Source organism: Elephas maximus, chromosome 11, assembly GCF_024166365.1.
Source record: "Elephas maximus indicus isolate mEleMax1 chromosome 11, mEleMax1 primary haplotype, whole genome shotgun sequence".
Taxonomy (NCBI): domain Eukaryota; kingdom Metazoa; phylum Chordata; class Mammalia; order Proboscidea; family Elephantidae; genus Elephas; species Elephas maximus.
The window spans coordinates 30,009,530-30,032,928 of NC_064829.1; the positions used below are offsets into that span (position 1 = coordinate 30,009,530).

Consider the following 23,399-nt stretch of genomic DNA (forward strand, 5'->3'; position numbering starts at 1 on the left):
TGATTGCCCTTAATGGTTCAGCATATGTTCTTAATTATAAATTTTCCTAACAAAGTCTAAAATTATTCAGCAATTAGTTCTCTTCCTGAATATTTCACAGATATGCTTATGTACCCATTGTAAACCAACCCCCAACTTGTTATTGTTGCCTGGAATTTTATTTTTATCTTCCCTCTAACTTTGAGTCAGATGTAAATTTCCTTTCAGTCCCAAATACATCACATGTTCTTTCTTCCTTTCATCCTCCCTTTTTTCCTTCCTCCTTTTCCCCTTCCCTCCTTCCGTTCTCATTTCTTTCTCTCACTTTTTATATCTGTTTGTCTCTTTTTGCTGCTTTCTGGACAAATTCCTCAAGACTGTCTTCTAATATATGAATTTCCTATTTAACCATTTCCAATTTAGAATTTATCCAGCCTGTCGATTCAATTTAATTTATGATTTTTATTTCAAAGATTTTTAGTTGGCTCTTTTTCATATTCACTTTTTATGGTTTCTTTTCTACTACTTTTTATTTCATAGCTGCATGTAGTTTTTAAAGGGATGTTACTCTTTCATTTATCCTTTTGAGTATCCTAAAATCCTTGGAACCAGTTGTGTTTCAGAATATAGAATTTTTGAGATTTTAGATATATAAAATGATACATATCATCCCCAGTAGGATCCAAGGCAACACCTTGTAACTAAACAGGTTAATATTTCTCCAGTGAAAAGTATGAATAGACACACCAAGTCAGATACATAAAGACTACATATATGATCTTACGTTAGTTCAGGTCAGATTTTGCCACCAAATGATGACTGGTTTGGTTAGGTTAGGCTCGGTTTTGCCACAAAACAAGTTACAAAAAAGATTTCTTTTACAGAGTTTGGGGATTTCATATTATGTACCAGTATACTTATGTTAAAGGAACCTTGGTGATACGGTAGTTAAGTGCTCAGCTGCTAACTGAAAGGTCTGTTGTTTGAACCCATCAGCCACCGCAAGGGAGGAAGATGTGGCTATCTGCTTCCACAAAGATTACAGCCTTGGAAACCCTATGGGGCAGTTCTACTGTGTCCTATAGGATCACTATGAGTTGGAATTGACTCGACAAGAATGAGCCTGGTTTTTGGTTTTGGTTTATACTTAAAGTCTTTGTCAGACTATTCCATAAAATTCATTTCATCTAAAGTGAACTCATTTCTGGTTGATGATTTTTTTTTTTTTATGTGTTTTGGAATTTTGTATGCAGGCTTATAGGCTTATTTTGAATGAGAGGTTTTTATTCTTTCTTTCTCCATACCAACCCAGCCCAGCAGTTTTACAGTATCTTTCCCAGTCCGCTAGTCCCTTAGTCCACTGCCAGGTATTACAGTGTGCCTCCTTTATTGTGAGACTGGGGACAGCACAGTTTTAGACACTGAGTCACTGGGTGGCTTGGCTCAGTTCTTGGTCATGATCTTTGGTTCCTTAATTCCTTAGCTTCTTATAAAGCCGTAATAGGTGGAAGATTAGCAGCAATTTTTTTTTTTTCCCCCAGCTTCTTTTCATGATTTGAAGGAACCCCCGTCCTTGGCTTGAAGCAATGAGCCTGGATCTGGTGACGTCTTATGTGGAGAACTTTTAATTCTCTTTCCTCTGCAGGAGTTGAACTGTTGGCCAAAACAGCCTGCTTCTAGACCTGGAGAACAACAGACCTGCAACTTCAGCCCCAGTGCCATTTCAGATTTTTCTTGTGTTTATGCTCCTTCACCTGTTTACTTTTGATCCCAAATATATCTTTTTTTTTTTTTTTTTTTTAACATTTTAGCCATATTGCTATCTCTTGGAGCAGAAGAGGTATATAAGAAATGTGAATTTGCTGTGCCATCTGAACTGGAAGTCATCCCTCATCTTTTAAACATGCTAAATTCTATCCTATTTTTATTAAAACCCTTCTTGTGCCTCCCACAAACCTTCAACCACTGCTGCATAACTCTTCTATTTACAACCAAACTTCTCTAAAGAATTGTATATGCTCACTGTTTCTAATCTTCACCTCCCACTCAAGCCTCGGCCCACTCCAGTCTGGCTCCTACCTCCTACTCCATTAAAATTGTTTTTGCCAAGGTTTTCAGTGATGTAATTGTTGCTAAATTCAATGGATATTTTTTAGTCCCCTTCTATTTAACTTCTCAGCGGCTTTCAACACTTGTTGAGCATACCCTCTGGTTTAGAACAGTCTTTTCCCTTGTCTTCCATAATTTAAAAGTGGTCTAGTTCTTTTCCTGCCTCTCTAGCTGCTTCCTCAAAGTATCAGTTGCAGCTCATCCTCTTCTGTCTCGCCATTAAATGTTAATTTGTTGAGGCTTAGGCCTAGGTCTCCTCTTATTACTCTATATTCTCTTCCTAAGCAATCTCATTTGTGCCCATTGCTGCAGATACCAACTACACCCAGGTAACTACCAAATTGGTATGTCCAGTCATACCTCTCCTTTTATATACAGAGCAGTATGTCCAACTTCTTGATGTTACTTCTTGAATGTCTCAAAGGGATCTCAAATTTCAAATGATACGCTTTTTTAAAATTGCACTTTAGATGAAGGTTTACAGAGCAAATTAATTTCTCATTAGATAATTAATACACATATTGTTTTGTGACATTGGTTGACAACCCCACAGCATGTCAACACTCTCCCCTTCTCGACCTTGGATTCCCCATTACCAGCTTTCCTGTCCCCTCCTGCCTTCTCGTCGTCCTTGCCCCTGGGCTGGTGCGCTCGTTTAGTCTCATTTTCTTTTATGGGCCTGTTTAATCTTTGGGTGAAGGGTGAACCTCAGTACTCACTTAAAAGGGTGTCTCGGGGCTATACTCTTGGGGTTTCTGCAGTCTCTGTCAGGCCAGTAAGTCTGGTCTTTTTTTGTGAGTTAGAATTTTGTTCTGTATGTTTCTCCAGCTCTGTCTGGGACCCTCTATTGTGATCCCTGTCAGAGTAGTTGGTGGTAGCCAGGTACCATCTAGTTGTGCTGGACTCAGTCTGGTGGAGGCTGTGGTAGTTGTGGTTCATTAGTACTTCGGACTAATGTGTCCCTTGTGTCTTTGGTTTCCTTCATTCTTCCTTTCTCCAGATGTGGTGGGACCAGTTGAGTATCTTAGATGGCTACTCACAAGCTTTTAAGACCCCAGATGCTACTCACCAAAGTGGAATGTAGAACATTTTCTTTATAATCTGTGTTATGCCAATTGAGCTAGATGTCCCCTGAGACCATGGTCTCCAGCCCTCAGTCTGATAATTCGGTCCCTCGGGGAGTTTGCATGTATCTATGGAGCTTCCATGACCTTGCCTTGATCAAGTTGTCCTGACTTCCCCCGTATTGTGTACTGTCTTACCTTTCACCAAAGTTACCACTTATCTATTGTCTGGTTATTTTTTTCCCCTTTCCACCCCTCATCTCCCTTGTAACCGTGAAAGATTATTTCCTTCTGTGTGTAAACCTTTTCAAGAGTTTTTATAATAGTGGTCTCACACAGCATTTGCCCTTTGTGATTGACCTATTTCACTCAGCACAATGCCCTCCAGATTCATCCATGTTGTGAGATGTTTCACAGCTTCATCACTGTTCTTTATAGTTGTGTGGTATTCCAATGTGTGTATGTACAATAATTGTTTATCTATTCATTTGTGAATGGCCACTTAGGTTGTTTCCATCTTTTTGCTATTGTGAATGATGCTGCAATGAACATGGATGTGCATATGTCCATTCGTGTGACGGCTCTTATTTCTCTAGAATATATTCCTAGGAGTGGGATTGCTGGATCATATGGTATTTCTATTTCTAGCTTTTTAAGGAAGCGCCATATTGTTTTCCAAAATGGTTTTTCCATTTTCCGTTCCCACTGGCAGTGCATAAGAGTTCCAAGCTCCTCACAGCCTCTCTAACACGTTATTTTCTTTTTTTTGATTTGTTCCAGTAATACTGGGGGTGAGATGGTATCTCACTGTAGTTCTGATTTGCATTTCTCTAATGGCTAGTGATCACAAGCATTTCCTCTTGTATCTGTTAGCCACCTGAGTGTCTTTTTTGGTAAAGAGTCTATTCCTATCTTTTGCCCATTTTTTAATTGGATTATTTGTCTTTTTGTTGTCGAGGTGTTGGATTTTCCTGTAGTTGAATGGTACACTACTGTTCCTGACTTAAGTAAATTGTAGCACCATTCATCTAACTGCATAAGCCAGAATTCTTAGAGTCATTCATGATTTCTCCCATTCCACAACCCCCAACCAAAACCAATCCATCCTCAAGTTTTAATTAGAGCTTTTTTTTAAAATAATATTTTATTGTGACATTAGTTACATTTTTAATATGTATTTTTACATGTGTCAACATTCTCTTTAATTGTGTCTGGTTGTTACATTTTCAGTACTCTAGTTTCCCTGCCCTCTCCCAAACATTTTGTGAATCCTTCACTTCTCTCTGTGATCCCTCTCCCTTGTCTAATACTTCAGCATCTTTCATCAAGACCTCTGCAGTAGCCTCCTCATTGACTCACCCACATCCACTCTTGCCCACTGCATCTCCTATCTCATTCTCCACACTACAGCTGGCATGCTTATTTTGAGAGAAATAACTGATCATCACTGCCCTGCTCCCCCCACCCCCACCCCCCACACAATTAAAACACTGCAATAATATCTCAGTGCTCTTAGGGTGTACAGCAAAATTTTTAACATGGCCTATACAGCTGCCCCTCCTATGTTCCATTTTAAGTCATACCTCCTCTTGTTCTGTGTTGTTCTACCCCTTGGGCTTACTTTCAGTCTCTCAGACTTACCGTGTGCCCTCCTACTGCAGGCTGTTCCCTCTGTCTGAATGCTTTTCCCTCCTCTGGTGGTCTAGTTATATGCTGCTTTTCCTCCAGCGCTGAACTAAGTTGTTGCTTCTTCAAGGAAGCTTTCCACTCCCTCCCGCTTCTTTCTGATGAGCTCAGGCTCCTCCTTACAAGTTTCCATAGTGCATCTTTGGAGCATTTATTACACTTGTAATTTTGCGAAGTATTTGCCTCATTATCTAATTGTTTGATTAAAGTCTGTCTTGAGGGCAGAGACCGTGTCTGCAATATTTACCATTGTACGTCCTTGCTTTCTGGTGGATTGGTATACCAAAGCCGAAAAAGCCAAACCAGTTGTTGTCGAGTCAGTTCTGACTCATGGCAACCGCAAGTGTGTCAGAGGAGAACTGCTGTGTGTCTCCTAAAATACTACTGAAGGTGAGAGCAGTTCTTCTACAACATTGGAAATGTCTGTTCAGGTTGACATTGGTTCTATTAAAATTCCTTTTTTAAAAGACAAGTAACTGATAACAACAGCAAACAGTAAAGTTCTTGTATGCCATCTTTTATGTCTTTTATCTGAGTTTCTCAAAACTTGCAAACTTTCATCATCAAATATATTTAAAACCCTTCTACCAAGTATTCCAAAAATCAATCTGTAGGACTCAGAGTGGGAAGAGTAATAGAAATTTATCAAAGAGTGATATAATAGAACTGGCAGCCAATAATAACTTCTGGGAGAAAACCCAATCAGTCATGGACCTGGGTGTGATTTGTGATGGGGTGAAGACTGATGAGCCCTTGTTTGGAGGTGCCCAGGGGAGAAATGCTAGTAAGAACGTCTCCATGTGGAGCAGTGTCAGGGCCATATTTCACTTTATAACACAGAGTGAAAAAGCAGTGTGGAAAATCCACACATTTTCCCTGAGGGAAGTCTATTATTTAAGTGATAGGAAAATTACCATGGAAAATAGCAGTTGTGTGGTTCAGAGCTGTGCAGAAGGAAGAGTACATATGACTTTCTGAAGGCAAGGGGTAGGAAGATGACTTTAATTAATTTGTGGTAAAGCAGGAGCTGAGCCTGAGCTCACAGGATGAAGTAGGTTGAACTGCTAAGGATTGTAGATCTGATGTCGGCTCAGGCGTTAAATGTGCGCACATGCTTGACCAGGATTTCCACTTCTAGGATTCTAGCTCACAGGAATACCAGCCTACGAATATATATAAGGGTGACCAAGGAGTGCCTGGGTGGTACAAATAGTTAAGCACTGGACTACTAACCAAAAGGTTGGAGGTTCGAATCCAGCCAGAGGCACCTCGGAAAAAAGCCTTGATGATCTACTTCTGAAAGATCGCAGCCACTGAGAATCCTATAGGAAACAGTTCTACTGTGATACATATGGGGTCGCCATGAATTGAGACCAACTCAACAGCTACTGCTTTTTTGGTTATGTTGCATTATATGTTGTAGGGAAAATTAGAGCCCACTTAAGTGTCCATCAAATAAGGGGCTAATTAAATAAATAAATAATTTTCCATTTATACTACGGAATACTAGGCAGCCACTGGAAAAATAAAGTATTTCTACATGTCCGATATAGGCACATGAAATACTGTTGGGTAAAAAGCAAATTGTGGCAAAAAGCAATGATCACGTTTGCAATAGCCACTGTTCGAATAGTACTTATTGTGTGCCAAATACAGTTGTAAAAGCTGTGCATGTGTTAGTTCATTAAATCCTCAGAACAGTCTTAAGAGGTGGGTACTACTGTTCTCATATTACACAGGAGGATACTGAGGAATATATAGATGTTCAGTGACTTGCTCAAGGTCACACAGCTGGAGGCAGTATGATTCCAATCCAAGCTCCCAATCAATTGTCTGTGTCAGGGGTTGGCACACTTTTTCTGTAAAGGGCCAGAGAGTAAATATGCTTGACTTTGCCAGTCATATGGTCTGTTGCAACTACTCAGCTCTGCTGTTAACTGTGCAAAAGCATCCCTACTTGCCTACTATGATCACAGTTTTAAAAAAAAATGTATGTGCTTGTGCGTATTCAGGCATAGGAAATGGTTTGGAAGCGTGAAAACCAGGCTGTTAACAGCCGTCATCGTGGGAGTGGGGGGTGTGTGCGTCATTTTTACATTATTTTCATCCATGTGTTTTAAAGTTTCTTTTCCTCTTACACCATCTCCTCCCCCCCCCCCCCCCCCGGCTTTAGTAAATCTTTTAGTTCAAGTTTTGGAGGGTCTTTTGCTTTTTTTTTTTTTTGCTTGAGAAACAGTAGTTAAGACATTCCTGGGGAGAAGGTGTAGAAGGCCCTATAAGTAGGATTGCCAGATTTAGAAAATAAAAATGCAGAATGCACCATTAAATTTGAATTCCAGATAAGCAATGAATAATTTAACAGAGTATTCTGTATTTTATCTGGCAATCATACTTCTAAGGCCATATTTCCTAGCATAATGGGATTTAAGAATATTTTCAGGATGCGGTCTCAACTCTGTTTACTCCATTGCCTATGTAAAGGTGTCCAGTGCACACTCGCCTGGATGATGGAGTATCCACATGCATTCTCTGACAGGTGGAGCTGTGGCTGCGGCTGCATGTCCCACAGGTGGGCCACTACGTGGTCGTGGTCGAGTATGCCACAGAAGTCGACCAGATGTCTGTGGTTGATGTGGACGTGAGGAGCCCCGGGTCTGTCACAGCAGGCCAGGTGAACGTCTACAGCTGCATGTACAGGTAATTGGTCCCACCCCAGGGGATTCATCTGCCTCTGAACCTTTAGGAACCCTGCCTTAGGAGCTTTGGTGTTTATTTGGAATGTTGGATTGGAAAGTTGTTTCCTTTTTGAAACCAGCAGGTGACTAATCATATGATCCAGCATCATCCCCAGTGAGGGCATTGGGTGAATGACATTTTTATTTTACCCCTGTCCCTCCTGGGTGGTGGTAATGAACTCAGTGCTTTCAGTCCAAGTCTGTGTGCAATGCATGGGGGCATTGCATAAGGAAAAGACTCGTTCACAATAATGCTAGAAGGTGTACACTTGTCTTCATGTACAGGCAACATGCTCTTCAGAACTGAGAATAATGAAAGTTTGATGAAAAAATATTGCATCAAAGGATTTTAAAATTTGTCTGGATGAAGCTCGTCTCTTCCGGGAACTCTGACTGACAAGGGTTAATTAAAAATTGGTGTTTTTTGCATAATATTTTAAGATATTTGTAGATGTTCAGAACATGCTTTAATTAAAGAATCACTGCAAGGAGTGTTTTCACATGAAATTAATTGTACAGTTAAGTGGCACAGGAAGGCAGAGTTCCTCGAAAGAGTAGATGGAGAACTGCAGAGAGCCTTAGCGCCCCTCCAAAAAGTAGCTGTGAAAGCCCGTTCTCCGTGGTGATGATAAAGAAGCCAAGGAATGTAATTGCATTGGGATTTTTAATAGGGCACTGTGTGGACCCAAAAGAGTTCCCAGAATGTTCTGTCATTATCTGGAAATATTAGTTGAATCAAAAAGCGGCATCAGCAACCACCGAAATGTCCTCCCAGATGGGTCGGCCACTGTGCCACCTGAGGCCTGGGGACTGTTGGCCATAGGTTGGGGCAGGCGTCTCACTGTTTCTGCCTGGGCTTCTCCAAACAGGTTATGTCAAAGGTCACCTTTCAGCCCAACCCACAACACTGTACACATTCCAGGTCACATGACTTGGTCCTTATTCTGTAGGATGGAAAGTAGGTGTGTGTGACTAAGGGCTCCCTGGATCATCTGAAAGGAGGCTTCAAGGTCTTTGTTGAGAAGAGGAGTGATCTCAAACCCCAAAAAAGAAAGGATATCCTTTCAGCGCAAGCTTTGTTTCATGACCTTTGTCTGAATGGAGTTGTTGGGGAGAACTGCCTGAGGTTTTGCAGTTCATTTTGTCTCTGCACGTGACACCACCAAACTTCTCCTTTAGCAGTCTCTGTCGTTAGAAGGCCAAGACAGTATTTTATCAGTTGAGGAATCACATCTATTGTATTTGACCCCACTCCTCCCAGGAAAGCCCCACCATGTTTTTTACCACTTGGCTAAAATATTTCCTTTTTCTTTATGTTGCCTGCCATGTGGAACAGTGAAAATAAACAGGTGATAAGTATTTGGAGTTCAAAAATATGGTGCAGTTGGAAAATACTTGTCCCATAAAAACCCATTCCAAGTGAGAGGCCCTTTCAACATTGCATCATCTGTTGCTGAGGTTTGAGCCTTTTTCAGAATTTCTGAAGTGAGTTCTAACTCTGTCGTCAAAAAGCAATATCCCAGCTGAATAGCTGTGATGTTAATAGGAATACCACTTTTTAAAACAGTGCTGTGATGAATCAAACCTACTCCCCGTAGGAGAGGTGATTATTAATAATTAGATATCAAGTTATTACTGTTAGTCTATTTCTTAGTGAGAATTTAATATATAATAAATATAAAACTAAATCTAAGGGAATCATTTAATATATTTAACTTCCAAAATTATGCTTGAATCCAAAAAGAGTGTGTTTTAATCAACACACAGACACACACACATTAAAGGGAAAAGGAAATGCCTATCCAATTTCCAATATATGCCATAAACTTCTTGGCTTTTTATATACTTTATCTGACTTAATCCTTACAAAAAAGTCATTGCATAAATTATTTCAAATATTTACCAGAGATAGTCATTTTATTTTAATATGTTACTAGTTCCAAATGGTATTTATAGATAGAAAAGTAGTCTATAGAGTATAATGCCAGAAATATTACTCAATAAATACTTTTATAAGTTTTACTGTTAGAGTTTTAGTCTTCAGTTCAAAACTCTGGCTTTTTAAATACTCCTGAATCCTGTATTTTACTTGATGGCCTGTCGTTGTTAGGTGCCATCAAGTGGGTTCCGATTCATAGCGACCCTGCGTGCAACAGAACGAAACACTGCTCAATCCTGCACTATCCTCATAATCATTGTTATGTTTGAGTTAGATGTTTCAGCCATCTCACCGAGGGTCTTTGAGTTTGTTGTGTCAGCCCCTCTCATTGAGGGTCTTCCTCTTTTTTGGTGACCCTCCACTTTACTCAGCATGATGTCCTTCTGCAGGGACTGGTCCCTCCTGATATCAGGAGAAGTATATGAGAAGAAGTCTCGCCATCCTTGCTTCTAAGGAGCATTCTGAGAAAATACTACTGGTAGGAATAAGGAAGGCAGAATGAGGAGAAACAGAGTGATTTAAAAGGCAAAATCTGGGTTTTTCACGATGTTGTCTAAGACCAGCCATACTTACCGACTTGGTGTGAGATGGTCGTTGTGAGGCTCATGGATAACTTTACTTGCAAACTGTACCAAGAATATTGATAAATTTCACAGAAGGCTGTGTCTTACAGATCAGCCATTACTGACCCTGGGGCTCTCCCCCAACCCCTCTGACTAAACCGAGTATTCCTCAAAACCATGGGGCCTGTAGCCCTGAAAGATGTAGCACTGGCTGTGGTTGGAAGGCTCTTTTCTCCATAGAGATTGTGGGGTTGTAACCCTCTTAAGGCAACCCTGGTGGTGTAGTGGTTAAGAGCTACAGCTGCTAACCAAAAGGGTCAGCAGTTCGAATCTACCAGGTGCTCTTCGGAAACACTATGGGGCAGTTCTACCTCTGTCCTATAGGATTGCTATGAGTTGGAATCTACTGATAGCGATAGTTTTTTTTTTTTTTTTTTTTTTTCCCCAACCCTTTTAAGGGAGCCCTGATGGCACAGTGATTAAGAACTTGGCTGCTAACCAAAAGGTTGACAGTTTGAATACACCAGCAGCAACTTGGAAACCCTATGGGGCAGTTCTACTCTGTCCTATAGGGTCACTATGATTTGTAATCAATTCAGTGGCAACAAGTCTGTCCCTCTTAAGGAGCCCCTGGGTGCTACAAATGGTGAACATGCTCTGCTGCTAACTGAAGGTTGTAAGTTCAAGTCTACCCAGAGGCATCTTGGAGGAAAATCCTGGTGATCTACTTCTGAAAAATCAGCTGTTGAAAACCCTGTGGAACACTGTTCTACTCTGACACGCCATGAGTAGGGGTTGAATGGTTGAATGGACAGCAACTGGTTTTTATCTATCTTAAACTCTTTGTGCAGGAAAATTCACTGTACATTCAGTTATTTATAAGAGAAGGTGAGGGCAATCAGGCACCATACAAAGAGGTACAAAATGAGGGAGACTCTTGGAGTCAGGCTTAACACCTTCTGTTCCCTCCCCAGCACCCTCTGCCGGAGTGCTGTGATTGACCACACACACCGCATTGCTGTGTATGAGCTACTGGCGGATGTGGACATTCAGCTCAAGGCGCATGTGGCCCGATTCCTTCTGGTATGTTTCCATTTTGCTCATTGAATTTTAGAATAATTTTGTTGATATCTATGTTTTTTCAAAGCTTATTAAAATTTTGGCTGGGATTGCATTAAATCTGTAAGATTAACCTGTGAAGAATTGCCAGTTTAATAATGTTTATTCTTCCCATCTAGAAATTTGACTTACGTCTTTGAGACCTTTTATATCGTCCAATGAAGTTTAGCTACCCAGTTTGAATATATCTCATGAAACCCCATTTCATTAATTTTTATTTGCTCTTGCTATTACAGATGAAATATCTTTCGTCGTATTTCCTGTTTCATTATTACTGCAGATGTATAGAAATGCCACAGTTATGTTTATTTTCTTTCCCATTTTGCTATTTTATTATCTCTATTAGCTTTTTGGCAAATTCCTTTAGAATTTTAAAATATTAAAGTTTATGATCACCCAGTATATTTTTTCTTTCAAACTGTTGTTACTCTGTTTCAGAAAGAGTGTGATTCACCATCGGGTCCACAATATTTGGATCCTGATAGAATAGGAGAAAAATATAGAGCAGAACCTCAAATTCTTAAAAAATTCAGACTTAATGACTGGTTGAAACTGGAGGACTCCCCAAAACTGTTGCGCTGAGATACTCTTTAAACCTTGAACGAAAGCTAGCACCTTGGGGTCACATTTTAGCTAATTAACAGATTGGCTCACAAAATAAAGAATACCACCCAAGAGTATGGCACTCCTTTAAAAAATCATCTACATGAGACCAAATAGTCAACAATTAAAACACAAATGAGAAGGTAAGAGCAGGAAAACTAGATTAATGCAAGTGCAACAACCAGAATGGAAATAATGAGAATGTTCACACATTGTGAAGAATGTAACCAATGTCACCGAACAATTTGTGTAGGAATTGGTAGATGGGAACCTAAACTGCTGTGTTTTAAACCTTTACTGAAAGCACAACAAAATATTAGTTAAAAAGAAAAAGCATGATTTAGTACATTAGATACGTACTACTATAGAGTTCCAGTGACAGGTTTGGCAGATTAAATAACCTTCATGCCCACCCTTTTAATGGCATGACTTGAATATTGAGAATTATGATAACAGACGTAGTGGCATCTGGGCTAGGAAGAGGTGGCCAGATTTACAATAAATAACTCAGGGAACATAAGATTATCTAAGCATGAAACAACTTCCTGTTACTGCTAATATTAAGCATGTATCACACCCTGGGAAATGCCAGGCCAGCTTGTTCTAATGTGTTTAAAATATTTGTGGCTGACAATATTAAAAATTTTGAGCTTGCTCTTGAGAGGCATCTAGAATTCAGTGTTGTTTCCTTTTTTAAAAATTATTGTAAAATACTGAGGTTTTCTTTTTAAGCATAATAACCCACATGAATCTTAACCTCTTTGTCTTTGGCAGTTACAATGGGGGTGATTCTTCAGCTTTTAAGCATAGGTTTGCCCTCTTTGAAATAGTCCAATGTCATTCAGTGGCTCATCTGACTAGAATAAAAGCTTCGTTAGGGCAGGTGCATTGTCCATTTTGGTCTTGAAGGATCCTTTGATCTTGGTGCTCAATAAAATTTTTGTCATTACTGAATAAGCTTTGTGATCAAGCTGGTAGTACAGTTTTGATTTAAAATAAAATATATTGATAAATTAGAAACTCTGGTGGTGTAGTGGTTAAGAGCTACGGCTGCTAACCAAAAGGTCTGCAGTTCAAATCCACCAGGTGCTCCTTGGAAACTCTATGGGGCAGTTTTACTCTGTCCTATTTTTTTTTTTTTTATAGGGTAGCTATGAGTCAGAATTGACTCAACGGCAACATTTTTTTTTTAATTTTATATTGATAAATTAATGACTGAGTTTCTCATGTGACTCAAAAACTACTTCTAGAGACGGTTCCTTGAGCGATGTTCATGTGTGCCTGATATTCGAATTGCCCTTTATTAAAACGATCATTTCTCACAGAAGCAGCTCTGTCTCTGAGTCGCAGGCTCCCTGCTACCTATCACACACCCCTGCCCCCGCCGTGCTGGCCCAGGGCAGAAGAGGAAAGTCACTGAACAGACTTGTTTCAGAAAAAAAACTCCCCTGTAATTTTGTTCTCTGGTTTCTATAGTTACTCCAAAAGCAATGTGGTCAGTGTCCTGTGTAAAAGTAGAAAGGATTTGTTGTACATAATGATGCCAGTTTTTAGTGTTTTAAAATAACAATTGCAATTCACTTGGATGAAGCCTTTACTTAACGGCGTCTTTAAAATAGTGCGTTTGACCGTACCATTGGTTTTGTTGATCACTGCGATGAACCTTTTTGCATTGTATTTGCTCAACAGCATCAGATTTGTATCATACCAGTTGAAGAATTCTCCACTGAATATGTGAGACCTCAAGTCCACTGCATTGCCAGTTATGGGCAATTTTTTAGTCAAAGGTGATGTGCTCCCTTCCTTTCTCCTTAATTTATGCCCTGAGTAATACTGTAATGCCTGTAAGGCTGAAACTTCATACTTAACTGTAGAATGATCACAGGCCAAGGCGCTAACGGCTTGTGATGGACAAAAATTAAGCTACATCATTAACCTTGGCGGCCTTTCCAGAATTCCATAAACATCAGGAAGCTGACACAAGAGTGAAATGGTTGAGCCTAGCCCTGGAGGATAGTTAGCCTGAGTTCTATTTTGAGCCTACACAAAGACTCAGCTGGTACAATCCTTTAATCTCTGTGTCTGAGGCTATTTATTGACTTGAAAAACCATGAAAATAATGACCTACCTCACAATTATGAGAATTAACTAACCAATGCTCATGGAAGTTATGGTAGGATCGTTTTGATGTAGGTTTAAAAATCATTTACACGCATGGTCATGACACCTGGCTCACAGGGTTAGGCTATAGAAACAACAAAGACGATGCAAATCTCGCTGTGCTTTAAAGAAAGGAGGTGTATTCGTTCTTTGTTTTTATACAGTTTTGTGTCAGCATTTATGTTTAGAGGTTTCATTGCATTTATCTCATTTAACAATTAATTTTAGTTCTGGAAAGGCAAGTTTCAATAAATTTCAGTCTAGCCCATTTGACTTCAGAATTAAGATTTTCAGTTTTAAATAGTTGTATTGAGCAAGTGGCTGGAATATATTTGTTCAAATGACTGCTCTGAGTATCATGATGTAAAGATCTCCAAGTACTGTGGCTTCCCCAGGACTGGATCCTTTTGATGCTCACACTGTCTGTGCTCAAAGACTGCAGCTTTTTATTTTGTTTTGTTTTTTAATGAGATTTTAAAATCTTCTGTGTTGCAGTGCCACCTGTGTCTCCCAGGCCTATGAAACTCCTCCTACAGCATTAAGTTTGGATGCCCTGAATGGTGGGCCTTCATCTTCTGCTCACCTTGTTTCTGGAATCACCTTGAAGGCACCACAGGTAGGACTCCCCTGGAGAGTGTTCTTTCTACACCAGAGCTTCTCAAAGTGTGGTTCCCAGACCAGCAACACCTGCGTCACTTAGGAATTTGTTACAAATGCAAATTCTCAGGCCCCATCCCAGATCTACTGAGTTAGATACTCTGGGGGGTGGGACCAGGAATCTGTGTTTCAACAAGCCTTCCAGGTAAATCTGATGCCTCTAAAGTTTGAGGACCTCTGCTCTTACTTGTGGAAACTTCCAGAAATGCAGACACCTGTTAGTCCTGCCTGTAACCACCGTGGCCTTTCTTTCTCTCTTTCTCTCCCGGGTCTCTGCCCATGCAGTTATTTGGAAGTTTTCCACAGCCTGTCTTGTAATACCTCGTATTTTCATGGGCTACTGCTGTTTAACTTCGTCGAGTTTATTTGTTACCTTCCTGTGTTGCACTGTGAGCACTTTTATAATGGCTGCTGTAACTAACAGTTTTCGTTTTCAGCCCCATGCACTTAGCACTGTGCCTTGCAAGTAGGAAATTAATTAATTAATTAATCAGTATTTATTGGTTAATCATCTAGAGCAACAAGGTAAAGTGTAATAACATAAAGCTCTTTTGTTGTTCACTGTAAACTACAAAATCTCAGGACTTTTTTTCTTTCTGTGTTATGGAATGTGCTTCGTGTTTGTTCTGATGTCCTTGTAATTCTAACAATTGCTCATACCAATTCGTATTGCATCTAGTTTGGAAATTAACAGGATCTGAGAGATAAAATATTGTTGGATCCCACATGGGAAAGGCAGCTTAGGGACATGGATTGAAATTGAGACCATAAGAGCTCTAGTCTTGGTTTTGTTATGAAACTAGTATATGACATATGGCAAGTTGCTTACCCTCCCTAAATGGCAGTTCTCATCTGAAAGAGGACACAATTGTATTATATTAGATGACCACTCATTTTCATTGGTTATTGTTTTGTTTTTTGACCTCTGAATATTATATGATTCTAATGATTTGTAGCTCTTCATTTGAGGTTGTTTATTTTTGTTTTCTTACTTTTCTTCCCTCTTAGAACCAGGTGACCCTGAGAGGGCACGTGCCACACCTGGGCCGATATGTCTTTGTCATCCATTTTTATCAACCAGTGTACCCCACATTCCCAGCACAGGTGTTTGTGGATGGAGCGCAGCAGTGGTCAGGTGAGCTGCTGTGAGGGGGCCGTGCTGGCTGCCAGCCTCGAGCCATCCCTGCCGTAGCAGGACTTGAAATTTTCTCTCTCTGTCCAGGTTCCTTTCATGCCTCTTTTTGCCCCCATGTGCTTGGCTGCCAAGACCAAGTCATCTCCAGAGACCAGGTTGCATTTGACATCTTAGAGCCTGAGATTGCCGTGACTGTGAAGGTTCCAGATGGAAAGTCGTTAGTATTGGTGCGTTCCACTCATTCCTCAGCTTGCTCTTCACATGGCTGCCTTGGTCAGCAGTTCTGCGTGTTTATTTGGCTCATGGAAATAATTCCTCCAAGAAGCTGAAGTCATATTTATAGAAAAATGTTTAAATTTTATAGGTATCTTTTACAAAAATAAAAAGTGTGTGATGATTAAAATCAAGGGGAATAGGAATAATAGAGAAATGAACAGGAAGAAAAAACCTACTTGAAAGCAGCTCTGGAAAGTGGGCATCTCAACTTCCCATCAGCCCCTCCTGTCTCCTCATCTAACTGACCTCTCTCTGAACCTTTCAACACTCTTTTCTCTTTGAAACTTTCTTCTTTTGGTTTCCATACACTGCATTCTCTGGATTTTCTCCCACTTTCTCTAGTGTTCCTTCAGTAATTTCTCTTTTCCCCTTGTCCCTGTTTGTTGGCGTTCCCTCAGATTCAAATGCCGAGCCCCTTGTCCTATGTCATCTCTCTTTGGACAACATCCTCTGCTCCCGTTGATTCTATTCTGTCCTCCATTGAATGACAACCACATCCATAAATTTATCTCCAGTCTTCCTGAACTCCAGGCCCAATATGTGACCATCCGCATAGCCATATAGCTCACAGTTCCTCCAACCTAGCCTGTTCTTATGCAGCCAGGGTGTCCCCTACCTTGTTCATCATCTGGTTGATGGAAACATGTTCATGCAGTGGCCAGAGTCACCAGTGAAGCCCCTTCTTCTCCCTGTTCCTCTCCATGGCCAGTCCTGTCTCCTGAACACATCCATTCAGTTCTAGTCCCATTGCTCTGGTCAGACTATCTTTTCTCTTGTTTAGACTGGTCCAGGCCCTCCTGCTTGGTCTCCCTCCCTCTGTTCCATTCTCTGCACAGTTACCTACCTGGCCAAAGCAGATCTGATCATGCCATTCTGCTTGACTGCCTTCCCTGGCTCCTCAGCACTTACAGGGTACAGGACACACATACACATGCTTTGCTCTGGCTTCCAGGGCCCTCACAAACTACTCCTAATTCATCCTTTATTCACCTTTCCCACCATCTCCCTCTTCGATGCCCCACCCCAACCACCCCAATCTCTGGACTTACTAGCCCATTCCCAAGCCCCCAGATAATGCCATTTCCTTTCATACCACTAGGCTTTCTCACGCTGTCCCTCTGTCTAGAATTTCCTGCCCAATTCTCTACCTGAAGAGACCTACTGACCCAGCTCTGAAGTAATCAGTCTTCTCAGTCAAGCCATCGAGAGAGCCAGGAAACATTGTCCTGCCCTGCTCTGTGGCCCTCTGGTGTCACGTTAACACCTTCTTCACTCTCTAAAGGTGTCATCTTCCTAGGGATTAGGGGCCTTACTTTACTCATTTTGTATCCCCCGTGCCTAGAATGTTGCCTGGTACATGATGCTTGGCAAATGTTGATTGAACTGAATAACCCGAAAGTAATAGATAAGAGCTCTAAATCAGTGAGCAGTTGACAAAGAGGTTTGAAATTTCCTGCAGCATTCGTTATTGGCACAGTCTGATGTACACAGGTACGGAGAACCCAGGGATACTTGGAAGACCTGGGGCTACAGTTACTTATGATAAAGTCCTAGGTATGATGCAAACTTCAGAAAACAAGCACCAGAACAAACCTAAGACCTATGCAAGCATTTCTTAGGTTCTCCATTGGTCTTGCCACTTTGTTTACTCATAAAAATACGTAATGTAAATGCTCAGGGACCCAGAGTTGTCCCATAAATGAATGAAAGGGTCCCTTGTCCCAGCCCAGCACTCAAGGCTGCTGCTTCTCCGAGCAGGTACCCTAAGGGGTCTGTCCTGGCCTTCATTGTTTTGTTCATGGAGACATGGCTTGAGCTTTCAAGACTGGTTTAGGTTTGTTCTCGTGATTCTTTTCTTTAAAAAAAAAAAAAATTTATTTCATTTTGTCTTGGGCTTAACAATAAAGAACATTGACCCTAGAGAAAAGAAACTATAATGAATATCCTTATGTGTGCCCTGTTGTTGGAAGTCCAAAGACACTCTGATGGGCTTCTTTTAGGTCCGTGTTCTGGTGGTACCCGAGGAGAATTACGACCCCCGAACACTACACAAGAAATTCATGAACAAGTCGTCCGAGTTTGTCAACAACTGTGGAGGAGACAGTTTTTATATTGAGTAAGTACCCCTCTGTGGAAGGCCCTAGAAGGCCTGGGGCACTGCTGCCTTTCCAGCCAGGACACCGTTGGGGGAGGGTGGCCCATGGACCTGTCTTATTTTGCCACTTGCAGGAGTGGCAGTCAGTCTGGGTGGGGGAGGAAATGCCCTTTCTCTGAACCGATCATCCTACAACTGCACCATGGTGTGCTGTCTGGGCAGGATTACACTCCCAGCGTTGAGCTCAGCCAGAATCTGCCCTCCACACTGGGGTTACCGGGCTGTTAGGAGTTTCTCTTCTGTTCTGCTGTTTCCTGTTTGCCAACTCAGATTCCTAAGTGCTAACACACATGGTCCCCTCCACTGAAGGGACGTAGGCCCTAATCCCCCTCTCTTTTGTCATCTTTCTTAGCGGGGGTACCACAGAGATATGACCACCTGTGCTCCCTCCCTGGGTTCCTGGATGCATAGTGCCCAGGACAGCCTGAGCACCATGCTCCTGTCATTCTCTTCTGCATACCCACCTTGTAGGTTTCTTGAGGAACCTGGAGCTGCAGGGGGCCCTGGGAGACCAAAGCCTCAGGAGAGTGAATATTAAGAGCAAAGGCTCCGAGGTCAAGTGCCTGTGGGTCTGAGTGCCTGCTCCACCACTCCATAGCTCTGTGGTCTTGGAAAAGTCACTTAACTTCTAGGAGTCTCAGTTGCCATGTCTGTGAAATGGGGCTTAGGCCTAACTGGTTGGCTGCTTGTGAGGTTAAGTGGCATGTATGCAAAGCATCTGGCATGTGGTACTTGGCACTTAACATTCCGTAAATGTTGGCAGTTCTCTTCCTCGTTATTTTTGTTATAATTACATATGTAGGTATACTCTGTTTTTACTCTTTTTGTGACAGCTTTATCGAGATATAATTCACATACCATACAATTGATCCTATAGGTATATTTTCAACCTTGTATTCCAGCCACCAAAAATTTCTGCACACCTGTGCTGTGGTGGGTCTTCCCAGAGTAGATAGATGGGGGTGAAGGACCATCAGTTAGGATTTGAGTTAAGGTTAGGGTGGATGGGCAGGGGTGTCACCAGCTGTGCATGCAGGGGTAGGGTGCTTTTGCACTCTTCTCAGACTCAGGGCTTCTCCCCAAAGACGTAGCTGCATGGGGCAAATGGGAAAGGGGCGGTGGACCTGTCGGGATGGTTTCTGAGCTGCTGCCTTTGATCCCACCATAAGCTGCTTTTGTCTCCACAGCCCCCAGACAGCCCCCAGATTCTGTAAGAACTCTGCCAGGTCCCTGGTGGCCTTGTACCACGATGGTGCACTGCCCTGCGAGTGCCACCCTGCTGGGGCCTTGGGCCAGGGCTGCAGCCCAGAGGGCGGGCAGTGCCCGTGCCGGCCCAATGTCATCGGGCGACAGTGCACCCGCTGCCAGACGGGCTACTATGGATTCCCACACTGCAGGCGTAAGTGCAGCCTTGTTGTCCGCCCGCCCTGCCTCTCGGTGAGTGGTACGTACACACTGATTGTTCATCTAGAGCAGTGCTTCCCAAATTTACTGGGCAAAGGAATCACCTGAGGATCTTGCTAAAATGCAGATTCTCATTCACCAGGCCTGGGGACCAGGCTGAGGTTCTGCATTTCTAATGAACACCCAGGTGAGTCCGTGCTGCAAAGATATATATATATATATATATACCCACACATGCATACATATGTACATATATTTATGCATCTAGGTGCCCTGGTGGCACAGTGGTTGAGAGCTCAGCTGCTAACTAAAAGGTTGGCAGTTCGAATCCACCAGCCACTCCTTGGAAACCTTATGGGGGCAGTTCTACTCTGTCCTATAGGTTTGCTGTGAGTCAGAATTGACTCCACAGCAACAGGTTTGGTTTGGTATTGGTATATCCATGTCTAGAGAGAGAGAGATTGATTGATTTCAAGGAACTGGCTCATGTGGCTGAGGGGGCTGGCCAGCCCAAAACCCCTAGGTCGGGCCACAGACTGGGAACTCTGGCAGTCTTGTGTTCAAAATCGACAGGCCAAGTGGTGGGCTAAAAATTCCGGTAGGATGTCCATTTACAGTCTTGAGGCAGTATCCTTCTCTCAGGAAACCTTAGTTTTAGCTCCTAAGGCTTTCAACTGGTTGGATGAAGCCCACCCCCATCATGGCGCATAATCTGCTTTACTTAAGATGAGTAGATTTCATTTCTAATCACGTGTACATACTGTCACCACGTATGTAGACTAGTGTTTAGCCAAACATTGGGTCTCCATAACTCAGCCAAGTTGACACATAAAATTCACCTTCACCGTGTCCTTAGCGAAGGGAAAGCAAGTTGTTTCTCCCAGACTTCTAGGAAGTTTCTTGAGCTCCTGGCAGTGGTGGAGTTCTGTGGATTTAGGCAGTGTCTGATCTTTACTCGGTGTCACTTTATCCCCCACCAGCCTGTAGCTGTGGCCGGCGCCTGTGTGAGGAGACGACGGGAACGTGCCTCTGCCCACCCCACACGGTCAGGCCCCAGTGCGAGGTGTGCGAAATCCATTCCTTCAGCTTCCACCCCCTGGCCGGCTGCGAGGGCTGCAACTGCTCCCGGTGGGGCTCCGTGGGGGCTGCCACCCCTGAGTGCGACAGGGACAGCGGGCAGTGCAGGTGAGCTCAGGGGATTGGCCTGTGAGGCCCTGTTGTGGGTAAGTAAGATGCCCTCTTTCCATACACACCAGTCAGTGTTACTTTCCACTTCTGATGGTCCTGGGAGTATGCTGCGTTTACCTCAAGTCTTTAGGTCTGTGACTGTCTAGGACAGAGCTTCCCAATAAGAATGGATTATAGGTGTATGGGGTAATTGGTCCCCTCAGGCTTTGGGGGGGATGGGGCAGGATCATCTCAAGCCACCATGGTGATAAAAAGGCAGCAATCACTGATTTATACATAATTCAGTTATCCGTTTCTTCCCCTATAGCCGAGACTAGTTTTTGTTAACTTGTGGTAATTACTATTCATTTTTATTCAGTTGGGTTCCAAACCTTCCTTCTAGTGTTAGTTGGCATTTTTGTGAAGAATGGTGTAGGACAAAGTCTGAAATCCTTGGGTGTGCTGCTGTAGCTCAGACAGGCAAGCATCGGGGTACCGAGTGGAGAGAGGGTTGGGGTGGTCAGGACACGCCTAGAGAGCCCGACTTCAGTGTAGGGTGGCCCTCACAGGTTCCACCGTCCAGTGCACAGTAGCTACAAGAGGAGCACAAATCAGGAGTGTCACAAGCAGATGTGTTCATGAGAAGTTTGGTTCACGAATCAGGCTCTGTATCTGGAGCTGTGGTGGACAGCGGCATTGAATGTGGCTGGTATTTCATGACTCCAAGTGACCAGTCCACTCTCAGCAGGATTGGAGGAGACAAGAACAGGATTTGGTCTCCTAGAGAGGCTGGCAAGAATTACATATAGGGTTATACGGCAGAAAAACTGAGCCAGAACGTAGAGAGTCCTAGCCAGGATGGCAATGTGCAGGAGAAATCATAGTGTTCATTATCCACTCTACCCGCTGACTCCCCATACACCCCAGGTACATGGTTGTCATGGGGTCTAGGGCCTGTGATTTGGGCTTGAGAGCTGGAAGGGGGTGATGGCAGATGGAAAGGGCTCCAGCTTAAGGGCAGCCATGTTTGCTTTCCTAAGGAAGGACCTTTAACCACACCTGTCATTGTTGTCTGGTGTCCAGTAACTCCTTTCTGCTATTGGGACCTTGTAAGGAAGCTGAGAGAAAACTTTAGTCATGAAACATTCCAAGTTTGTGCATGAGTCCTCACTGAGTCACCTCAGCCCTCAGCCTTCCAAACTGTGAGCCTAAACTGAGTGTGATTTCCAGGAAGAGTTTGAGGTGATAAGCTAGAGTTTTCATCACAATTAATGAAGGTTCTGCTCTCTCCAGTGCCTAAGTTATTCTCTGGAAGGAAGTCAGGCACTGAGCTCTTGACTAAATGTTCTATTGTGTACCAGATTCACCTGTGGGCCTGTGACAACATTTAAGTTATTTCCAGTAAGTACTAATGTACGAAGAGAGTGGTACTTAGTGTGGAAACACAGACGTCTGCCAGGACTAGGGGTTGCTAAGGAACAGAAATGCACAGACCATGCCCAGGAGTGGCCTGCAGTCTTGTGGCTGGAGAATATGGATAAGTGGAAGTTGAAATGATGTATATGTGCCAGTTATGCCAAGTCAGTCAAACTACCTTTATAGGAAGAAGAGAGAAAGAGAAAAATGTGTGTGATTCTGTTACTTTGTTATTGAACTAGGTTTTCTTCTCCAGGGAAAATCACCTCCACTTCTTTCACTTGTTTCAACCCTTGGTCCAGAGAGCACTGGGCAAGTGGCAGAAGCTTATAGATTTGGTCCATCACATGGCCATGCTTCCTAATTTCAGCAGGGTTATTTGGCATTCCTCTTAACATCTTTACTGTTCTATTTCACTCTACTGTGTTTGCTCCCATTTCATCTTCTTCTCATTTTCTTCTCCAAGGCTAACATGCCTGTATGCTCTTCATCCCACTCTTTTCTGCCTCTTTCAGGGTCTTCTTTCCTCAAATAGCAAATACTTCCCTGTTATTTTCCAGTACTCCCTTACCACACACTGCTCCCTTTTTGTGTTCACATAGACATCAATCTCTCTTTTGTGAAAAACAAAATTATTTATTGACGGGAAGCTGATGCGTTGGTCAGAAACATTTGGCATCAGAGCTCCAGAGTATTCCTGAATAAAATGGGTGGCTCTTGATAGCAACATCCACAAGGATAAGAAGATGGGAACGTTTCTGTCCTTGAAGCCAAGAGAGCTACACTGACAAGACCTGCCATCTTGGGTTTGAACAGATGGTCATGGCAGAGTTAGTACAAAAGCAGTCTAAAGACAGTCAACCAAAGGAAGAACACCAAGGTCACACGACAACTAAACCCAAGAGACAGAAAGGGCCACATGAACCAGAGACCTACATTATCCTGAGACCAGAAGAACTAGTTGGTGCCCGGCCACAATCGATGTCTGCCCTGCTAGGGAGCACAACAGACAACTCCTGAGGGAGCAGGAGACCAATGGGATACAGACCCCAAATTCTCATGAAAAGACCATACCTAATGATATGAATGCGACTAGAGGAATCCCAGAGACAATGCTCCCCAGAACTTCTGATGGCACAGGACAGGAACCATCCCCGAAGACAACTCATCAGACATGAAAAGGACTGGTCAGCGGGGGGGAGAGAGATGCTGATGAAGAGTGAGCTAATTAA

General features: G+C 42.6%; 1 protein-coding gene across 1 annotated transcript in view; it reads left to right on the plus strand.

The window, feature by feature from the left end:
- Window positions 1-23,399, plus strand: part of LAMA3 (laminin subunit alpha 3) — a 323,465-nt gene that overhangs the window by 158,368 nt on the left and 141,698 nt on the right. The window contains exons 24-32 of the mRNA XM_049902138.1: window positions 7,375-7,535; window positions 11,050-11,158; window positions 13,487-13,584; window positions 14,453-14,573; window positions 15,623-15,749; window positions 15,837-15,976; window positions 18,026-18,141; window positions 19,368-19,579; window positions 20,565-20,769. Coding sequence (XP_049758095.1) covers window positions 7,375-7,535; window positions 11,050-11,158; window positions 13,487-13,584; window positions 14,453-14,573; window positions 15,623-15,749; window positions 15,837-15,976; window positions 18,026-18,141; window positions 19,368-19,579; window positions 20,565-20,769 — 1,289 coding nt within the window. The remainder of the gene's footprint in view (window positions 1-7,374; window positions 7,536-11,049; window positions 11,159-13,486; window positions 13,585-14,452; window positions 14,574-15,622; window positions 15,750-15,836; window positions 15,977-18,025; window positions 18,142-19,367; window positions 19,580-20,564; window positions 20,770-23,399) is intronic.